General features: G+C 36.8%; 1 protein-coding gene across 1 annotated transcript; it reads right to left on the bottom strand.

Moving 5' to 3' along the window:
• Window positions 1-3,326: 3,326 nt before the first annotated feature.
• On the bottom strand, window positions 3,327-16,507 carry LIPI (lipase I). Its single transcript, XM_064701893.1, has 9 exons — window positions 16,100-16,507; window positions 14,154-14,262; window positions 13,195-13,296; window positions 12,088-12,177; window positions 10,849-11,016; window positions 9,359-9,451; window positions 7,769-7,880; window positions 7,246-7,419; window positions 3,327-3,757 (listed from the first exon to the last, which is right to left on the bottom strand). The coding sequence occupies exons 1-9, from the start codon at window positions 16,505-16,507 to the stop codon at window positions 3,670-3,672; spliced, it is 1,344 nt and encodes a 447-aa protein (XP_064557963.1). The 3' UTR covers window positions 3,327-3,669.
• Window positions 16,508-21,557: the final 5,050 nt, after the last annotated feature.

Below are 21,557 nucleotides of genomic sequence, written 5' to 3'. Positions count from 1 at the left end.
GGCAGAGATCATAAACCACAGCCTTAACTGTATACAGCATCACTGAAATCAATACAGCCATCCCAAATTAAACTAGCAAATGGCTTTGTCCTGCAGATCTTTGATTTAGAGCATTTCAGCCTATCATGAATTAAGATGATGATGCAGCAAACATCTCCTGTCTTATTGCCTTTCATCCAAGTAACATCCTGCTTGCTCCAGTGACTCCTAGCACTTAATGACTTTCTTGACTTATCCTTCCTGTCATGCCATTCTAAACAGTATAGTTAAAAGAAAAAATGAATTTATCAAATAGCAAACAGGTCCTATACACACACAGGAAAAACAAGTTTGTAGGAGTTTTTTCAACTGGCCACTTAACAATTTAATCTCTTTATGACTACACACTAAGTATAAATACTGCATTAAATTTCCCAAGCTTGTTGCATCTGATGAAACCAACTTGGATCTCATTACTGCAAGTACACACTAATGAGATCCCTTTGGCATCACTACAATACAGTGGTTAATTACAGAGCCTACATTTACTCATGGGACATGTCTTCCTTCCCATGTATAGAGATTCTCCCTTACTGTTTAACAAAATAGGTACAAGCACTTTTTTTTTTAAAGTTAACAAATTTATCATCACAAATTGGTAAGGGTTTCCATTTTACATGTGGGAAAATCAAAGCACAATGGCAACCCAACAGGTTTTATTGTCAAATACTGAACCTGGAGAAAACTGGCATTTAGGGCAGTTGTATAAGGCAAACATTTTTTCCTAAATCAAATTGGTCTGAAATTACCTAATTCACCACTTAGGATTTTCTCTAAGCTGATTTGGTGTTTCCAGCCCTTTCTGAATTTCCCCAATGACACCTTTTTAGCATTAAAAAGAACAATGTTAGTGGGTATTTTGCACTCTGAACACAAACACACAAATGACCTGCAAGGAGCCCAGCCTCCCTCCAGCTCTGATGCAGAAGTTGGCCGCACTGAGCCACCAGCACTTGCTTCAGAACAGGGAACTCCCTGGAAGATTTTCATTTTCTGCATCATCTGCTGAGTCTGAGGGCTGACACAATTAGTACAAAGCAGCACGTGGCAGCGAGCCACAGAAAGCACTGCTTTCCCAAACAATTACAGCCCATTTTGCTGGGGCTGGGAGACACAAGTGCTCAGCCACTTGGGAAGTGCAATTCTGTGCTGGAAATGCACTGCCTGGAACAGTCCCTGCTACAACACACAATTTACCAGCTTGTTGCTTTAGGACATGAAATAAAAACAACACAAATACAAGATTTTTTATGGTAAAAAAAGAGGGTGTTTAATTTTTGACTTTAACATTTAGAGATTTTTAAAAGTGACAGTGGATTGGAGGATGACAGTGCCACTTTCCCAATGACACTGGATAAACTAACAATCAAATTGTTTTCTTTTATAAAAGAATGCAAAACAATAAGCTACTTACATAAAGTGCATAAAAAAATTCATTACAAGAACATAAACATCAGAAGGCTTAGAAAAACTTAAACAAGGAAATACCAGCTAAAATAGGAAATTGGGAAAAGTTTCTTTGTCTGACGCTGTTTATTGGAACCTCCAGAGTTATCAACCCCCCTGCTGCTTTCCTTTTTACCCAAAGCTTATGAAAATCAAGGCAAAAATCACTATTCCTGTCCCACATATTTTATAGGGACATGTGAAAATATCATTCCCTTATCACAGCACTGAGCAACACTTAGTCATGTCTGTATGCCTTCCTGTGTCAACAGGGAAAACAGAAAAAATTTAGGAAGGTGTCTCAGTCTGATATATTTCTATGCCTATAATATTTATATTATTTTATATTTATATAATACCTATATAAATATATACAATATAATTTATATAATTTAACATAATATTTTATATATAATACTTATAATATTTTATATTATTCAATGCCTGTAATATTCATATCACACATTGAAAGATTCTAGTTCCAGACATTTGAAATCTAGTCTCAGGTCTCTGTGTTTGTTTAAAGGGATATAAATAGCAGGTATTTGGAGGCAAGGTGAGGAAGAAAAGAAGATTCAGAGACCTGTTAAGGTCAGACTAGGTAGCTGAAAGTCTGGACAAATACCTGCAGAATGAAATGAGAGGAGTAACAGCAGTATCAAAAAACAGAAAAAAAAGAAATTTTAAAATTCCACTTCTTCATACACAAGGATATAAGCAGACAAAAATGTCTTTCTGTCTATCTCCTAATGACTGCCTCAAAGGAAAGGAACAAAGAACTATATAGAAAAATACTAAAGCTGAGAACTTGACTAGATCTATGGCAATTGCCTACGGTAATATAATTACCATTTCTCAATAATTAATTTTTTCTTGTAAAGTCCATAAGTATGTCTGTCAACAAGTCTGTGTATTTTTGGTTTATCCAGACAAGCAAAAGCCTGTGCAGTGGCTGGTTCAGAGCTTTGCATGGACTGACCTGCACGCTGGAGCTGTCCCCAGCAGGGAAAACATTCCTGCCTACCTGCCTTAGGTCACTTTATTCCATCTTCCTTACTTACCCAGCTTTTGACTCACAACAAACATACAATCCACAGGTTTTGGACAACCCATTCCACTGACATTGAAATGAAATTGGTTAATAGGTTCAACCAAGCATTGCTGTCAAGTATAGGAACAGAGGGGGATATGGGAGAGAAAGGAAATTGATAATGTGCATAGAAAGCATTTGCATGAGAAACCAGCATCAAACACATAATAAATAATAAAACAGCATTACAGAAGAAAAATAGACCCATCTCTCCTCCAATCAGTTCCATCAGGAAAGGCAGTCTGGGACAAGAAAAGATGTTTTTCTGAATTTAAGGAGGTAATCCTTTTGTACCAATTATTCCTGCTCACATCCCAATAGGTGGAAAGCTATTTCAGTCTCAACCTGAACAGCAGCTCTAATTCCAAGAGGCCCAAGAAGAAACAAAATGAAAACACATTTTGTAAATTATTCTCCTCAGAATAGACATTAGATTACTTTATAGCTGAAACAACACTACTCTGTCCATAGCAGTTATTAAAAAAAATCTGAATGCCTGCAATAGCATCCATCTATGATAAAGACAACAGATTTAAACCAGAAAACTTACAACTGTACTCACAAATATTATTGTTCTACTCCTCATACTGAGATGTTACATAAACAGAAAATATGAATTAATTTCTCCAATGAACACAGCACAGCAAAACTGTTGTGTATTAGATCCGTAGATCACATGTACAGTATATTAAATTCATTTAGTAGACAGATCATTATGTTTCTATGTAACAGCTATTACAAATAATAAATATTTAAATATATATATGACAAATCACATGCCAGGATTATGCAGATAATTCATATTTAATTCAGTAGTTGCTTCATTGCTAACAAAGAGTAATGAACACACCACTGCATGTTCTCCACCATGATACATTTACTTTACTCAAATAATTTTCCAGGAACATACAAGTCTGAACTTTCCAATTAATTTCAGCCTAAGGCACCCAGAGCAAGTAATGCATATTATCAGGTAGACTCTTGAAAAAATAAATCTAGCTTATCTCATTTCCTTTCTCATTGCAGTCTTTATCCTGAGGAAGCATCAAAATGTCACTGCCGTGACAGAAATTAGGTTAGTAGGAGTTCTCTTTTCATGTACCCTTCTCAAGGCAAGGAATAGGTTTGAAGATCACTTCAGTGTTCTCCACCAGTGTTAAATCGTATCTGCATAGCTGAGGCCTACAAAAGCAGAGAAAGAAAAAATTCATAACAGAAAAAGTTAAATTTAACAGAAAAATATTCCCATATTTTAATTATTAAACCTTCAGTATTTACCAGCTCTCAGAGACGGTACTCAGGACAAGTGTCTCCTTGTCTCATTTTATACCTTACTTCATGCATTCCTAGAGTAGCTTTGATGGACTGAAAAGCAACCAGACATCAGCTGGATGATGCAAAGTGTATCACACTGGTCTGAAGTGCAAAGATGCAGCATTTCATCCATTACAGGTATTAATCTGTATTCTAATCAACTCTTTAGCAGCATGACCCAAAATCTGCACAATTCCTGTTAACACGGGGCCTGAATAATTTATGGAGTTCCTAGATAGGGAAATTGCTGCTTTTATTTTACATAGGAAAGTAAAGAACCACATCATAATATTTTCTATTTCACTTGCAATGACAGCATGTGTAAGAAATTTTAATGCAAGAGAGCAATTTGTCTTCTCAAGACCTAGAAAACTCACTGCTGAGTAATACCACATGAACACAAAGAGTTCACAAAGGGAGCCACACATACATGAAAAACATGCTTTTTGAGGACAGTATAGGTGCTCTGCCTTTTAGGGCAGAGGCAGGTCAGAGTCCTGCTCTTCATGCACTACTGTAATGTATGGAGAGAAGAGAATGACAGGAAACGAACAGGAAAATGAGAGACACACTCTCAGATGGAACCTCCATAGCACACAAGCCATAAGACTAATTGTATTTAAAATTATCTTCTCTATTTCTCTGAACTCATAGAGGTGGCTATAGCACACAATTCACCTGGGCCCGAGAAGTAGAACACAGCGAAACAGCAAAAGGAGAGAACAGCACACCAGGCATTTCCATTGTTGCCCATTCCTATAGGACTTCCTACCAGTTAAGGCTCCATCTGTCTGTATGAGGAAGAAATGTCAGATTTCTACTTAAGAATATGACATCATTTAAGGTCTCCACAAAGTTATGGCAGTAATTTTAGGATTAAAAAGATCAAGATGAATCCTGGTGTTCTGTACAATGCAAAGCATGGAATTTCATCCAGTCCTTCATCAACAATTTGTTTTGATTTAAATTAAATGTTTCATTATTAGAGTATTTTTGTAGTATTATTTATATCTAACTACAGGGGCCAAAATACCTAGCCAAACCATAATGATGAATATTATAAATAAAAGTTTGTTTTCCAACACATTTTATATCATTTGAAGTGCAATCCATCTCAGTTTGTGATTACTGATTACAGGGATGTCTCACAGGAGAGCAGCCCTGAGCAGGGAGCAGGTTCACCAACAAGGAGCAAAACACAAAAAATGTTTTTGTCAGGTGAGGCTTCCTTAACTCCCCAACCCAAACAGCTTCTCTGCTGTCTACTAAAAACTATGGGCATGCCACACTTGTTCAGAAGAGGTATTTGCAAGGTCTTCTTTACATTATCTCTGTTCTTGTTTTGGTCAAAAAACCCCAGAGGTGTCTGGCTAAGTATCTTTGAGTCATTCACTTTGCTCCTTAACTGTGTCTGAGTTCACTGACAGGCTCATAAGAATTTGGAGATAACTGACACCTGGACATGCACAAGTTAGCAAAGCCCTTCGGTGTTATGGGTGAGCAGAAATTATTTACCTCAGGGATCAGAAGAAGAGCATGAAAATGATGTGTATCTTTCACACTCCCATATTCACCCACCATCTGTGTGATCAGCTCAGCAGACAATTGTCTGTGATATTCCCCAAACTCCCACAGTTTCCCATTAACCCAGACCTGGGCAGACTGAGACTCCTATTGTCTTTTATCCCTGCATCTGTCCCCTGGCTTTTATCTACTACTTTGTTGTGAATAATTCAAATAGTTTCAATGTAGTTTCTACTTGATCATCCTGTATTCAAGTAATTGTTGTAATTATATGTAAATAAGGTAAATATAGGTTGGTATAATTACAAAGAGCAATTACATAATTATACCAATAGTGCTTTAACACCTGCATTTAAATTGCCTTCACATGCTGATTAAATACAGTATTTTTCACTATTCTCTGAAAGTACCTAACATGCTTCCACAGCTGCAATCTGATGAGGTTCCACGCGAAGGACTTTAGTGGATCTTATATTGAAGCACATCGAATGCATCTTACTTTTAAACTAGCAAGAATCAGACTAACAGGAATGAAAACTCAAACCCTATAAGGGTTGTTCACTGAAAATCTCTCTTGTTTGCTTGCTAGATCATTATCTGAGAAAGCCCCAAGTGCTGACAGGCTTACATGAAATGTATCTTCTGATTTATCACCACTGGGCTGAGAAAAAAATTGGAATATGATTTAGAACTTTTCACCTTCTCTCATCATCAAATACTTTGAAATACAATCATGCCATTTTCACCTGAGAGCTTGAGACTTATGGCTTTCACTAAGTTAATAAAGTCAAATGTATGTACATTCTGGGGTACTATTACGATTACTGAGTGTTGTGTTTCTTTCTAAGTTTCTCCCATCCATCTCTTTCTCTTCCTCAGTAAACCTAAAATAGTAGATTAATTTAAGAAGGTTTTGTAATTTTTGCAAAGTATCATACCCAGTTCTTACTAGGCTATTACCATGCACCATATAAGAAATCCTCAAATGTTGCATCTCAAGTTAATTAAATATACTGACTTAAGACTTACTAAGTATTCTAATGTTATTCTCATTCATTATTCAATTGCTATTATTTATTTGATAAGCAGTTTTAGGTTTTTATTCTAAATTCTGACTTCCTTGAATCTGCCATTAACAAGCAACAAATTAACTCCCAGATGAAATACTCTTGCTACTCCTGGATGCTTCTTACCTATTCCATGTAATATGCTGTTTTCACAAGCTGTAAATGCAAAATTTAACTGCTAGAGTTACTGTATGAGTAAATTTGGAGATTTAAAAATGAATATATGATAACAATGCTGAAATATTTTAAACCAGAATTAATAAAAGCTTAGTAATTACACTCAATTACAAAAAAAAATCATTTTAGCTGTAAGCGGACACAGACCGTGCTCTGATCTTAGAACTTTTTCCCATCATTAGTAAGGCCAAAAAAACTATTCCAGTCACACATGCTGCTGAAGTGCTCCATTTCACCCCTGAGTGTGAAAAGCTGTGTACAGACACGTGAGAAAATCAGAAGAGTGCTTGATAAAATTTATCTCATGGAGGAGAAGCTGACCTGACCATGCAAGTCAGGCTGGTCCAAGAAAGCACAGCTGTGACACTCAGCACCTGTGACACCTCCGTGTACAAACTGTGCACTAAATGTTAATGTACACAGCAGCTCTTCCATGTGACAAATCTGATCGTCAGGATGATGAGAAGAATATTCATACACTTAGGAATATGCCATTAGAAAAACTTAATTCAGGGAAATACAAGTTACTGAGAAAACATCCTGAGCGCCTTAGTTGATACCCAGCTGTGATACATGACAAACACTCACCTTTTTGAATTATTGACAGATTTCAGCTTCATCTGAAGAACTTTAAGCTTTCTTCTTGGGCCTATTAAAGACTTTGTAGTAAAGGTCAAGGACATTTTTACAATTTTTTCAATGTCTCGGGGAAATCCAGTCAGTATTTTGACGCTTTCATATTGCTGAAATGTTGAAGCTTCGCTAAAGAAAAATATTTAGTCAGGCTTTTGTTAGCTGAGTAATATTCATTACTGCTAAGTATTATTATTTAACGGGGAAATCTTGTGGGATGTATCAAATTTGAGCATTCAGAACAAGCCCAGCTAGAATAGGATTCAAACCAGCACCAAGCAAGGATCATGTCAGTGTGAGGGCATTGTCCCTGATACTGAGCCATGTTCAGGGAATGTCTTAACATGGCCAAGTCTTTACAAACTCAAGCTACTTTTTCAACTTGCAAACTAACAAGTTAAAAAGTTTAGAAAACTCAGAAAATTAGTCCTATAAAGTGATTTTTCAAAAAAAGATTTAAAGACAAAGAACAACATACCTACTCATCTGTGACTCTACTGTGTTTCCAGCATTATCCATTATTTTAACTTTAATGAAACCTCTCCTAGTGCTTTTATTCCAGGTAATAATTTCCAATACGTAGTTATACACTGCAGGAAGAAATAGGAAATCGTGAGAATCAAATAATGATCTCAACAGGAAACAGTTGGTATCCCCACCCTGTTAAATGTATTTACTGGCAGGTGATAGGAATAGTGACTCTTTACTTTTACCCTCCCTGTTCAAAGGAGAATGAAAAGCTGACCTGCTGCTGACCTGCCTGGTGCCCTCACAAACCCTGACATGGCATGTGGCCAAAAAATTATCATTATTATCATTCTCTACTAAAAGACCAGGACTCATATGAGGTCCTGTCTTGTTCAAGTTTACAATTTCCCTTCTTTTTAAGACCTCTTGTTAATTTCTGTTTCCTCAGGTTTCCAAATGTCTAATAACTAAGGCTTTAATTAATGAATACACTCTTTTTCAGACTGGTTTGCTTTGCTTCCTGACTTTGCATATTTATTTCTTCTTGATCTTGCATATTTTCCTTTGAATTTACACTGTCATTACAATATTTCTTATTCTGTTCCATGTGCCTCCTCCTATCTTTGATAATATTTCTCTTCCTCTTTTCTCCCTTTTACCATCACCAGTGAGGGGCAGGGGAGAACAGCAGTAACAGGTTTGGGTTGAGCTCAAAAACATTGGGAAGAGGAGTTATTTTACATAAATTTTATCTTTTAAAAATTATGTAAAATCCATCACTTCATCCATCTCTCCTCAGTCCTTTGGAGGATACAGTGATGCCAGCAAACATGACTAGGACCCTCTGATCCCGGTCACAAAACTTGCCAAGAGGATGGACAAAACTAATGGGAAAACCTAATTTGACATTAATTCCCAGTAAGCCTGTCCCCATACCCTAAATGATAAAACGTTAAACACATCTAATTACAATTATGTTATTATGAGACTCTTTTTCAGGGTGATAGAGCCTTTTAATGCCAAGAGGAATTGGATGAAAATCTAGGGTGGTCCTACAAGGGTAGGTAGGTATCTAAACTGCTGCAGCTGAAGCCCATGCCATGAGAGTTCATGGACACAGAATATAACTCTGAAGCAGCCAGCTGAGCTTTCCCTTCACTGTTTTACTCCTGGGGAGGAATGGAGAAGCTTTATTTGACTGTAGGGTGATCTCCTGGGGTAGAACATAAAGGTTTCTCTTTTTGTCCCCCACCCAGGGCAGTCTCACTTCCGTTTCCTGCTCTCTGGAAATGGGAGCATTGATCCCATCCAAGCAGGTTGCATCAATCCAGCTTTTTCCTTCCCACATAATTCTCATTTTCTGGCTTTCTTCCTCCTCTTGGCAGTCCATCCCATTATTTTTTATAGGTACATTTCTTTCCCAGTTCACACAGTATTACTTTTTCTTCTTCCTCTAGTCAGTGAATTGACCCTTAGTTAATGGTTTTTTACATCATTTTACACAGTGGCTAACACTAACTTCCACTTTTAACATGTTTTCACTACAGATCAGCTAAAAAATAAAAGTCATAAATTTTTATGTATGTATTTAGTTACTCACTGCAGAATGGGTCTTTGCCTGAGGTGTCAAAGTAAGCTGTTGTTGGTGAGCTATATGGTACCAACAGCTTTTTCCATCTATCAGCATGATAACCTGAAATCCAAAGTTGAAATATTTCATTTCAGACATTTAGCAAAATCATGATACACATATGTTTGCACCAAAGTATCTCACACCATGACAAATTTGGCTTTAATTTTCTCCAATATCCTCAGAGAAGGAAAACTGACTAGCAAAAAGGAACCCTCTGAGTAAAACAGACTGTAGTATACAAGTATTTCATTCCTCTAATATATTAGTATCACTAAAATTGTCATAATGTAATAGTACCCAGACTAAAGAGGTTACTAACTGCAAAAAGTAGTGCTGACAAAATCCTACAGAGGTAAAAAAACAACCCTTAAAAATGTAGCCCACATATTTGCAGAACACACTTACAGAATAGTTTTCCTTTCTGTTATTTGAATCATTAAATAGATTTTAATTCTTTAGCCTATTTGTAGCGGTTGTTTAATAAAATCTAAGACACTCTGCAAATACCCTAAGCTCATGGATTTAACATAGAAAGAAATTTACACAATTCCATGATTGTTGTTTTTGGGGCTTGATAACAGTCCTTGTTTCTATAATAGATGATCCTGTTCTCTCCCTGTTAATTTGTCTACCTAGTCTGGATAAGGAAGGCTAATTCCAGGCTGCAGAGCTGCCAAAGCAAAGCAGGAAGGATTGCAGCACAAGGATGCTGCTTGTCCACTTTTCTCCACCTCTACCTTGGGCATTCTGTCCAAGTGCATCAGGCTTGGCTAATAACCCTGCTGGGGAAGTCCTGGAGTCTTTCTGTCCTACTATAAAGGCTCATTATAGTTGGGTTTTTAGGAAATAACACACAGATCTATCTATGCTTTTTCTTCTAGCCTGATCCAACTAATGTAACATACACATCCCAGCATATAAGCGTGGGGAGAGAAAAAAAAACCAACAAGATCAAAACTGAAATTTAACTTCTAATTATGTATTTTTTAAATGTCACTCTTAAGAAAACCCTGCCAAGTAAGAAATGCTCACACTATCATAGCTCTTTTCAAACTGCACCCAAATCCTCCCTAAAAGCAACAAATCCCCAAATCAATTAAAATCCTCTCCAAATAAAAGCTGTATTCCAAAGGAAGAGAAAAAAAAAAAAACCAAAAAAAAAAACCCCAAGAAGTTGCTTTAAGCATTATTACTCTTAAATAAAAACCACACGTCCTCTAGGGGTTAAACTACACTCTTAAAACCTGAAGCGATGAACTAAGCACAAGCAGTTTTTCTCTAGAAAGGGGAAACACTGAATCCATTCCAGACTGGAAAGCATAAAGACCAAAGAGTAGGAAAATTCAGCACCTGTGCCTAACAGAGATAAGAGTCAAGCAGACAAACCCATGAACTTTTAACTACCTGAACTTCCCAGGAAATCTCACCCAGCCCAGAACAGATGTGGTAATACTTACCCACTACTGGGCAGGACATGGGCTGGAAAGCATCACAATCCATACATTTTCCTCTCTTGTAATCCAAGTAAGAGTCACAAGGATATGTTATCAAGTCACACCAGTTTTTCAAAGATGCTAAGAATAGGAAGACAGATCTCTGATGGTCACATTTAAAATAACCTAATCCTTCAGGGAAGAAAGAATATAAAAAGAATAGTTAATTTTCATTAATTAAAAAAGGATTGTGTATAAGTAGAATCATAGAATGGTTTGGGTTGGAAGCGACCTTAAATATTATCTTGTTCCAACTCCTCTGCCTTGGGCAGGGACACCTTCCACTACACCAGGCTGCTCAGAGCCCCATCCTGCCTGGCCATGAACATTTCCAGGGTTCATCCTGTGGTACATCCACAGCTTCTCCATGAAACCTGTGCCAGTGCTTGACCACTCTCCGAGTGACACCTTGGCCAAAGAAAATTACCATGAGGAACAGTTCAGAGATTCTTCTCTACTTTTCCGGGGAAATAAATTCCTTCCTTTCCGGACAAAGCAAACTTTGGGAATTGTGGAGATCATGATTGCCCTGGCTTAAGGGATTCTCCCATCCTCACAAACACACAAGTGGAAGCCTTATGCCTTTGCAGCTGCTCTAAGTGGTAGCACTGTGCAATTTAGTAGTGGGAAGCACTGACAGAAACAAACATATCCAAAAGAGTAGACAAAAATAATCCCAACAACCTAACACTCATGGAAGTTGAAATAAGCAAAATTGTGCATCTGAAGGTAATTTCATAAAACTGTTTTCATCCCAGAGCCTGAAAGACATACCCAACACCAAAACCTAGTTCATCATTGCCAGCCAGGAGGAACCCAAAACACAGTGGGGATGTGGTAGCTTTGCCTTCCATGTCATAGGCAAGGGATCCTGCCCAAACCACTGGGACACAAACAAATTCCCCCTTGCCTGTACCCATATAACCAGGGAGAAATAAGCATCAGTATATCCAGGTTTTATATATAATATAATAACAGTCTCATAATGGCAATATTAATTATATGATGAGACATTTATGTTACAGCAAGATTATTTTCAAATATCTTTATTATTTTTCTTTTGCTGCATAGAGATGGAAAAGAAAGCATAGAGTCTCAGCTCCCGTATTACTGACAAAGTGCAGTGTAAATTCAATTCAATTTAACCTTTTTTGTTTTGATCTCAAACTCTTCTTCTCATGAAATAAACAGATTTTTATTTACCACTGAAAAGTGTTTTTGGACAACCAGGCTGATCCGTTCCTCCATTTGGATAGAAGTCAATGGTTCCTAAAGGCTTCCTGAAACCTAGTGCTAAAGTAAAAATATCATAGATGAAAAAAATCCCATAAACAGAATTATGAAGGCAATTATTTATCATCACATTCACTCCTAAAATCATGGTCTTAAAGAAAATTTTTGCAATTATACCATTCTTTTTGTACTGTAAATCAAGGTCATGCTATGAGGTAAAAGTCAAGGGTTTTTCTCTTTAAGAAAACTACATATATGTAAAATGCTGTACAGAAACATATACAAAATTGTGTAAGATTCCTACTGCTGCAAAAGAGAAAGAGCAGAAACAGCTGTAACTGAGATATGATTTGCATAAACAAGTTTATGAAGTTCATGTCCTCTCCAACCAAAATTCTTCCCCAGTGCAATTTTCATTAGAGCAAATTTTTCCATTTTTTGCAAGACATTGGATTCCGAACTACACTAATATTAGCAGTAAATCAAAGTAAGAAAACTTGTATCTGTCCTGTAAAAGTAAGCAAAATTCCATGAGTAAGAGTTAATTCAATCTGGCCTACCTTCCTTTTTACCACACATTACCTTTATTCACATAATGGGAACATTACAAAAATTGGTATTTTACAGCCTCACACTGAAATTTATATAGGAAAATGCTTCAATCTTATTATTAAAGAAACTGATATGAAACTACACAAATAATGGGACAATTGTGGTATTAAAGGTTTACTATTGTTTTGAGGAAAAATGAAACCAGAGATTGAAGCATAGATGAAGCAGACTTCACAATGCTCATCTTTTTAACCTTACAGTAACATGATTTAGTATTTTAAGCAGTGGCTCTGTGATGTACTGAGTTGATACAGCAGAGCCTGTCTCACAAGGGATTAATTCAGTGATAACCATGAGCTTACAGCCTCTGTGTTCATACACACTTGCACAGCAAAAGAACACTCAGGATAACAGAAAATATTCTCCTGCAGCACTATTTGCATGCTACTGAAACAGCTTATCCCTTCCCTTTTGCCCTCCTGCCTTTCCTCAAGCTGAAAGAGGAGAGGCAAACTCTGTTGTTACCATCAATGTCTGAATGGATCACATCCACAAACCGAGCATCAGTGGGATCCAGCCTGTGGTCTGGTGGTTCTCCAGTGAATGAAGGGCCTGCTGGATCCAGACCTGCATAAAAACAACATTTGCATTGTAAACCCCAGGCTCCTTCTGCAGATATATGGAAGACCAACATCTGAGCATTATTCAGCCGTGATGCTTCATTTTCTTGGTAGAAAAATTTCAAAAAAGCATAATTTTCACCTTCAACTGGCTAAGAAAAGCAAAGATTCCTACCACAAGACTGATCAACCCATATGTTGAATTTCTCTCTCTCCATAACTAGATGTGCTCATCTCCCATTTATTCAGCTGAATATAAACCAACAGCATTGGAGATCAAGTCATGAAAATTTTTTTGTCCTTTTCCCCAGAAAACACCATACCTATTATACACAATATAAAACCAAAATGGCCAATACAACTGCTCTGACCTCCAGAGCACAACTAGTCAGACACTCAGGTAGCACATCATTTAACTTAAGTGTCACCTAGATGAAACACTCAATTTTCATTTGAGAGACTAGAGGTAACCTGCATTATATATAAATATAATATATAAATATATATAATACATATTCTATAAAAATTATTATATAAATAAATGCATATATAAATTTATCATAAATAAATGTATATAGAATTTATTATAAATAAACGTATATAATAAATTAAATAAGTTATATAATATATAAATTTATACTAAATAGTATATATTTATATAATATATGCATTTATTTATATATATATATTTAATCTGTAATTTATGTGCTGAAGGCAGACTTGCCCCATTTCCTGAACTTCTATCAGGGCTATATTTTTCCTCATGTATGTTATTAAATATTCAGTCCTCGTTTGTCGATGTCTCAGAGCTCTGACAACAATACAAGGTACAACAGAATATGTGCCCTGGGATTAAAGCCTTACCTGTAATTCTTCCAAGTTTGCCTTTATACTTCTGGCCAACAAATCCAGCTATGTGAGCACCAAGACTAACTCCAATTAAATGCAGGGAGTCAAGAGAAGCTCCACCCACCTATCAGGGGGAGAAACACCAAAGCCAGTCATGCACAGAATTAATGGAACAGAAAGCACTAGGCTGATTCAGTTTTCACTTTTGGTCAGTACTTTAAATTATATTTCTAAAAAAAAAAAAATAAATATTACAAAGTTCCTTTCAGTTTACAATTCTATATTAGTGTAGAAATTATAAAAGTGTAGAAATTATGAAATTCTTTACCTAGAAAAATGTAAAAAGGAAGCTTGAGTCACATTTCTCCTGAAATGCCACATTAGTTAGAAGGGAAGCAGGTAAGGGAAGAGGAAGACATTTATCAGATAAAAGAAAGTTGAACCAAAGCAATGAAGGAGGGAAAAAACATCTTGCCCTGCTTTATCCTTCCAATAAAATAAATTAAAAACATAATACCATTAACAAATACTTTTGTCACACAGCTGCTGAATAATGGTGCCAAATGCACACCTTCAAATGCCTACTCTACAAAGCAGACAGTATTCAAAAAAAACCAAATGAAAATCTACAGAAAAACTCAAAAGCAGTGTTACCTGACCTAGTTGCAATCCCTGCAAAATGATGGGGTGACACACAGGATCTGAAATGTTAGTATGTCTTAAAATGAATTAGAAGGGCCCCCAACAGCTTGTGAGTGTGAAAGTGATAGCTGTGCACACTACAGACCCTCCTCACCCATCACTTTCAGGACTCACACACACAGTCATTGTTTGCCAGGCAGATCTCTAAACAGCAATTAACTTAATTAATTTTCTCTTAGTCCTATCTATTTTTTTTTTTTAACTCCATAACAATAAATCTACTGGCACAATTGCAAACTGCTATCACTGTATCTAGTCCTGGAGGACAGATTCTGACAGGCTGAGGTGAAAGGAGAGAAAGCCTTTCTCAAAATGTTGGATGGTTTTCTGAAATTCCACAGGAATATTTTGTTACTACACAGTGTTGCCATCTTATTGCAGGTGTTCCACACTGTTGTTTCCTTATCACAAAAGTTCCATATCTTCTTGGTGTTTCTCACAGGCAGCTCCTCAGAGCACTGACTCCAATTCCCCTCTCACCCAGCCACCCCACTCTTTTACAGCGCTCTTCTTCTCACTGCTCGCAGCTGTGGCCTGTTAAAGTCAGGCCTGTTCCTAATCTTTGATAATTGGCCCAGCTGCAGCTCCTTAGGGCTAAGGTTGCTTTCTACTCTATCTCTACTTTCTTATATTCTATCCCCCTACAACACAGCATTCAGAATTTCTGAGAATGGCTGAGAAATAAATGGTGACAAAAGATGAAAATTCAATTGACAAATCAGACAACGGTGTAAATAACATCATCACATTTTGTCCATTTGGTCAATCAATAAATCTAACATCCAGTTATGACCATTGGCATCAACTATGGTTTCAGCAAGAAGTTTATATCATTTTTGAATTAATAGTTATATCGTTGTCAGTGGCTTATTTCTCATTTAAAACCTTTATTTACAGTAAATTAACAGTAAAAATAGTAGTGCAAAGCCTTGGTAAAATGTTTATGCTACGTACTATTTGAACATCTCTCCCTCTACTGTCCCACTGCTGAATTCACTCTTTCCAGAAGACCTAAAACTTCCAGCTGGTTCAAGAAATCAGATGCACTTTCAGGCACATTTCAGTGAAAGGGAATTAAGAACTCAGGTGAAGTTAAATATATGCAATAATAACTGCAAGTAAAGTTAGTAATACCTCTATAAAGAAATGTGATTTGATATTGTTCACTGGACTTCTCTGTAGATATATTTTAAATATCCATTCCCACTCAAACCATGCTCTTCACACTCATTCAGAACAGATTCAAGGCTCTGCCTTACCAGCATCTGGTCAATATAATTCTTCAGTATTTCTGCAACTTTTCTGCAGTTTTCCACAGCAGTTCTGTAAATCACAGTGGTAGCACCACGGTTCCAATCAACTATAATGAGATTAATATCCTCTGAGGACAGTAAAAGCCTCTGCATGTCACCCAGCCATGCTGGAGGAGATCCTGTTGGCCTGTAGCCATGAATAACAAAGACAATTTTCTTGGTTGTATTCAGGTACTCAGATGCAGTAACATTGTTTTCAATGAGTCTCTCAGCACAATCTCGATTTTTCCTTGTGTACAGGAGTAGCTGAACATGGAGCTCTGTTCCAGAAAAAGCATGGCCTAGGTTAAGGTCTGTAAATTCGGGACATTTTTCTTCCTCATCTGAAAAAGATGAAAATGTTAAGACAGTCATTTGATGAGTTGGGCTATCTGAAATACCACTTCTTCACTTTTCTTTCCATATCTTTTCCTGCTGAAAGTGGAGAACTTCCATTTTCTTTACTCTTGACCTTTGGAAAGAGGTGTCAAAACATGCGCTTGAACAAGGATCCACACTTTAACCAATGACTCTGCAGATACCGCTATTTTATATATATATGTATATAGACCACTATTATATATAAATATACCACTATTTTATATATTTATATATATACCACTATTTTATATACATATATATACCACTACTATATATATATGTATATACCACTATTTTATATATATACCACTATTATATATATATATATATATATATATATATACACCACTATTATATATATATATCACTAAGGCTCCTCTGAACCCTTCAAATGTGAAATTATCCCAACTTTTCCTGAACAGTGTATTTTCTCCTTCTAAGTACTAATTAGTAGCCAGTGTTGATAAGATCTTTTACTTCACCATCAAAGGCAGGTTCTCAGAATTTTTTCACAAGAACTGGGTGCTGGATAAACAGGAAGGCCGTTGTGGTTGTTTCTTCCTCTTTGGGCTAGAGTGGCTGTGCTGCCAATCCTTAGACCTTATTTGTTTGATCTAGCAATAAGGAATAGCTGCCTGATAAAATAAGAATGATCCAGAACCCTTTCCTAGTTTTGGAACACCATAAAGGCACAATTACCAAGAAACAAAAGCAGAAAAAACAAAGAATCTTGCTCTGAGTTTGAAAAAATAAGAATTAAGGTCAATGTACACAATGGCACATGACAAACAGTAGGATTTAGCATTTCTGACTGTACTTGGACAGTTAGGGTGTACCAGATTAAGCTGCTCAAGAAGAGGATGGAGATTTTCAAAAGATCTAAAAAGATTAAATTTCTCCCTTGTCTGGTTATCAACATCCGAAGTTCACACTTTAAAGATCTCTCTTGGCTGCTGAGGTCACGTTGTGTGGATAAACCACTCCAGGATTCTGGGCAGAACACCGACACCTGTCAGCTCTTCTGCAATGGCCCCTTCACCTTTGCTATGCTGTTAGCTGGTTTTTGGCCAAGGTTCTTGGCCCATCTTCCAGTGGGATACATGATTTTACACAGTACTTTTGTCTCTCTATTTCTAGTTGAAAAGGTGCTCATCTATTGATGGCACCTTTTCAACTCTTCCATCATTAAAATCTTTGCAAAACAAGTCGCTTTCAAGAAAGCAAAAGTGAGAAAAGAAATAGTGTCTTGTTGTTTCCTTAAAAAAAATATTAAAAGAATAACCTGAATTTCTCAGATTTTTTGAGGCATAAGAGAAGCCGTACCAGCCCTTCTCCTTTTCCCAGAGAACAGTTCACAGGCAGAACCAAATCCACCACATCTGAGAAGGACAGCAAGGCTTCATTCTCTCTTAAATCTGCCAAAGGCAAGCGTGGGTGGCTTACAAGGTATCTGAAATATGTGTTTGATACTACAGGTCAGGCTAAGCAAAGCTGAACAATGTGATTTATGGCATTCAAGGTGCAGTAAAGATTCAATAAAGGGACTAAAGACACAAATTCACTAATTTAGGGAACTACACCAATCACATCTAATGCCAAACCATGTATCATCTACAAGGCCTAGATTGGTCACCTCTGGGCTGGACATCACAAAATAATACTGGATATAGTCCAAACAAGAGCAGGCTTGAAGCTACACAGTGTTAAAATAAGCTGAAACTCCCTGCTGCAAACCAACCAGACAAAACTTTCATGCCTACTATCATGTTATGACAGTAACTACAATTATTACATGGAGAAAAATACAGAATTATATTGAAAAATAAATACCATTTTTATGCTCATTTAAACACATATAATATAAATAACTTTAACTGAGATTACTAGACAGGTTATTAACTAAGAAGTGATACAGGAAGACAACTCATTTCATCACTTGGACTTACCCAAGAAGTTCAGAAACTGAAAACTGTTCAGCTGAAGTGGACTTGAATTTTATAAAAATAATAATCAAGAACCTGGTAAAATATCATGCATGTGACATGATCCTGAGATGTTAACAATATGTGTCACATTTGATTTCTGGTTTTCATATATTTGTATATTATGATAAAACTAGAATATAAATTACATTACACTAACTTCACCTACAAAGTGAAAACAAAAACCAGCCACTTGATTATAGTTTCAATGGTACAACATGAAACTCTCATTTTGCCTGATCTGGTCTTTAAATCCAAGTTTAGTCACGATCCTTAAAATTCATTCCTTCATATCTAAAATATAAAAGATTCATGCTAAGATATTGCTCTGTATCCCTTTAAATATTTTCAATTTTTTAAATCATTTGATTGGTAGAAATATGTTTTTTAAAATCAGTGGAATGACAGTGAGATGAACCAGACAATCTGTTCCATGGGAATGAGAAATCTATCACAAGGAAATTGTTTTAACTGCCAAACCTGTTTACTAGCTGGCAAATCTCAAAGAGAAGCAACTTGTTTACTCTTGGCTGTGAAATGACAGAAGTTATTCTTTCAAAAGTAAATAGAGAATAAAAGGGAAATGATGATGTTTTTACTGTGGAATTAGATAAGTAATGCAAATAGGCTTATAGATTTAATACTTTGAATTGTTTAGCGAGGAGTCATAGGGGGAATTTTTTCAAACTCTTGTTTCTCCTTGAGCACTGGAAGCAATACCCAGCTGCCCTTTGTGCTCTCTTGTTGGAGTACTCACTCTTTTCTCTGCAATCAAAACACACACCTAGGCATTGGGCTGTTAGGCATGCATTTTAAACAAGTTAATGTATAATCGTAACAGTCTTGTGCACATTTGTAAGCATTTTAATTATCTTGTATGGTTGAAAAGGGGAAAATCTTAAGTGCACAGTGTTTTTTGTAACTAAATTTTACTATTTAAAAATTCAACACACAACTTGAAAATCTAAGCACCTATCACATCAGCAACAACCAGTAAACCCACATGAGTATATTAAGCCTATTTCATGATTACGTCTACTTTGTACAAAGTGCACACACCTGAGCAGGTCTGTGGGCAAAGTACAACCACAGATAAAGTACCAGGGTTGGTTCTATTTACTTTAAAACAAAAACTTATGTCTCAGTTTCAAAGTTATTGAATTCTTTTTACTAATCATCTGCTCCATCAGGCATAATTCATAAGATTTTAGCTTAATCTTTTGGCCATTTAAATGAAGGAATATTCATTTTTTTAAATGTCTGATTAAAGCAAAGATTCCACATTACAAGCAAGCTAATAGTTCTTACCTGATCTCACCCAGTATATCAAACAGAGGAAGAAAAAAAATTTCAGCATGTGGAAGTGGAGAAAAAGTGATGTGTAATATCCCAAAACAAATGGCAAATTGAGTGTTTCCTTATGCCAGATGTCTAACACAACTGAGAGACACCAAAGAAGTGAGTGAGTAGGAAGCAGAAAATAAAGCTGCAGCCAAGCTTCTGCACTTGTGACTCCTCCTATTGAGTGACTTCAGTGGACAGGGTGGTGGTTACTGGGCTGTGAGGGCTGGGACTGATTTTTAATCTATTTCCCTCTCTGTCTATCAGCAGGTTTACACGTAAGCAAGTGATGCCATGTGTTGCTGGCAATTCCTGCAGGTGTGGAGTTTGGGAAGTGGGGTAACTAATGCAGGCCATGAAAGAGCCACAGTGAGGGGGGTTTAAGTGCCATTAAAGATCCACAGTGAGGGGGGTTTTAACTGAACTGCACTTCAGTTAACTGAACTGCAAGGAGGAGCACTGAGATGGGCAAAAGGAGCTTAGAACAAAAGGTCGTCCTGCTGATGGTAGGATCTCCCTGTAAGAAATTGAAAATAGTTCTGAGAACTGTGTATCCAGAGATCACTTTTCCATAAAACTATCATCTGAGCTTTTCCCAGGATTCATTCTCTAATCTAAATTCTGAGAGGGTATGCAAAAGCTTCTCTGGCAGAGAGGTGGAGCTTAGAGTCCCACATACCTCACCCAGATATTGATTTGCTGTGTGTTTTTTAACCTCATTCCCTCTGTATCCCAGCTGCAAAACAAATCAAGAAATATTTTTTTTAAGCTCATTTATTTACACATCACCTCACTGGGTAAATACAGGAGTGCAGACTACAGATTTTTAAAGTTTGAGGTGAGGCAGAGGCAGATAAGGCTTGCATTATTCATGTGTGAAGTGTGGATGCTCAGCTTGCCTACATCTCTGGCCCAATTATTTCCAGTGCAGGAGAAAGAAAACCATATCATAACCATTCAAAAAGGAGGCAAATGCACCTTAGGATTGGGTTTTTCATGGAATATCCTTTACAGTGCTTCCAAGCATAGGTCTAGTTTCCTTTGTTTCTTTCCACTACAGTTAACTGTGTGTGTTAGTGTGTGTTAATGTGTTTCATTACTTAATTTTGAGTGATCATTGTCTTCAGCTTTATGAATCTGAGCAGCTCATCTCAAAGCTGTGCTGCACAAGATTTTGCAGCAGACAGCCTTTAGGAGGTGCCACCAAAGGTGTCTTTTTCACTTTGAATGAAGTCACAAGGAGCAAAAGATGCAGCATGTCTGCTGTTATGAAAATCAACTCAGCTCAATTAATTAAATGACCTTTAATTAATTTTTTGCTCCCGTTTCTCAAATATGTCACTTTGTTTGGAGTAAAGTTCACTATGGCAGCTCCTGAGTTCCTTTGCACTTCCCTGTCATCTCAAATCTTTGACACTTTGCCCAACCACTGCCATAAAAGCACAGCTTTGCTGACATCACATATTGCTTAGAACAAGTAATGGCAGGGTGTCACTCTGGCTCTTTCCTCTCACAACTTTTTAATCTAGATTATTGTTCCAACAAAAGCTTAGCGCCCCAAGAAGCCTCCAGTCAGGGAGCCTCAGGATGCACTCTGTATAAAGTACCCATTCATATACAAATTAAAGCATGGAGAGATCAACACCGCTAAAACCAAATTGCCAACTGTCCCAGTAAAGCATTTCTTGGGCTTCTACAAGAGCCAATAAAGTGACCTCAGA

This window comes from Zonotrichia leucophrys, chromosome 1, assembly GCF_028769735.1.
Source record: "Zonotrichia leucophrys gambelii isolate GWCS_2022_RI chromosome 1, RI_Zleu_2.0, whole genome shotgun sequence".
NCBI lineage: Eukaryota > Metazoa > Chordata > Aves > Passeriformes > Passerellidae > Zonotrichia > Zonotrichia leucophrys.
The sequence above is the reverse complement of the archived record's forward strand: the minus strand, read 5'-3'. Positions and strand labels throughout refer to the sequence as shown.

Coding starts and splice junctions, on each gene's coding strand:
- LIPI (XM_064701893.1), bottom strand. CDS start 16,507: ATGACTGTCTTAACATTTTCATCTTTTTCAGATGAGGAAGAAAAATGT. Junction 7,420..7,768: donor GTAGAGTCACAGATGAGTAG/GTATGTTGTTCT, acceptor ATTTTTCTTTAG/CGAAGCTTCAACATTTCAGC. Junction 3,758..7,245: donor TCTGTCAATAATTCAAAAAG/GTGAGTGTTTGT, acceptor CTGCTTTTGTAG/GCCTCAGCTATGCAGATACG.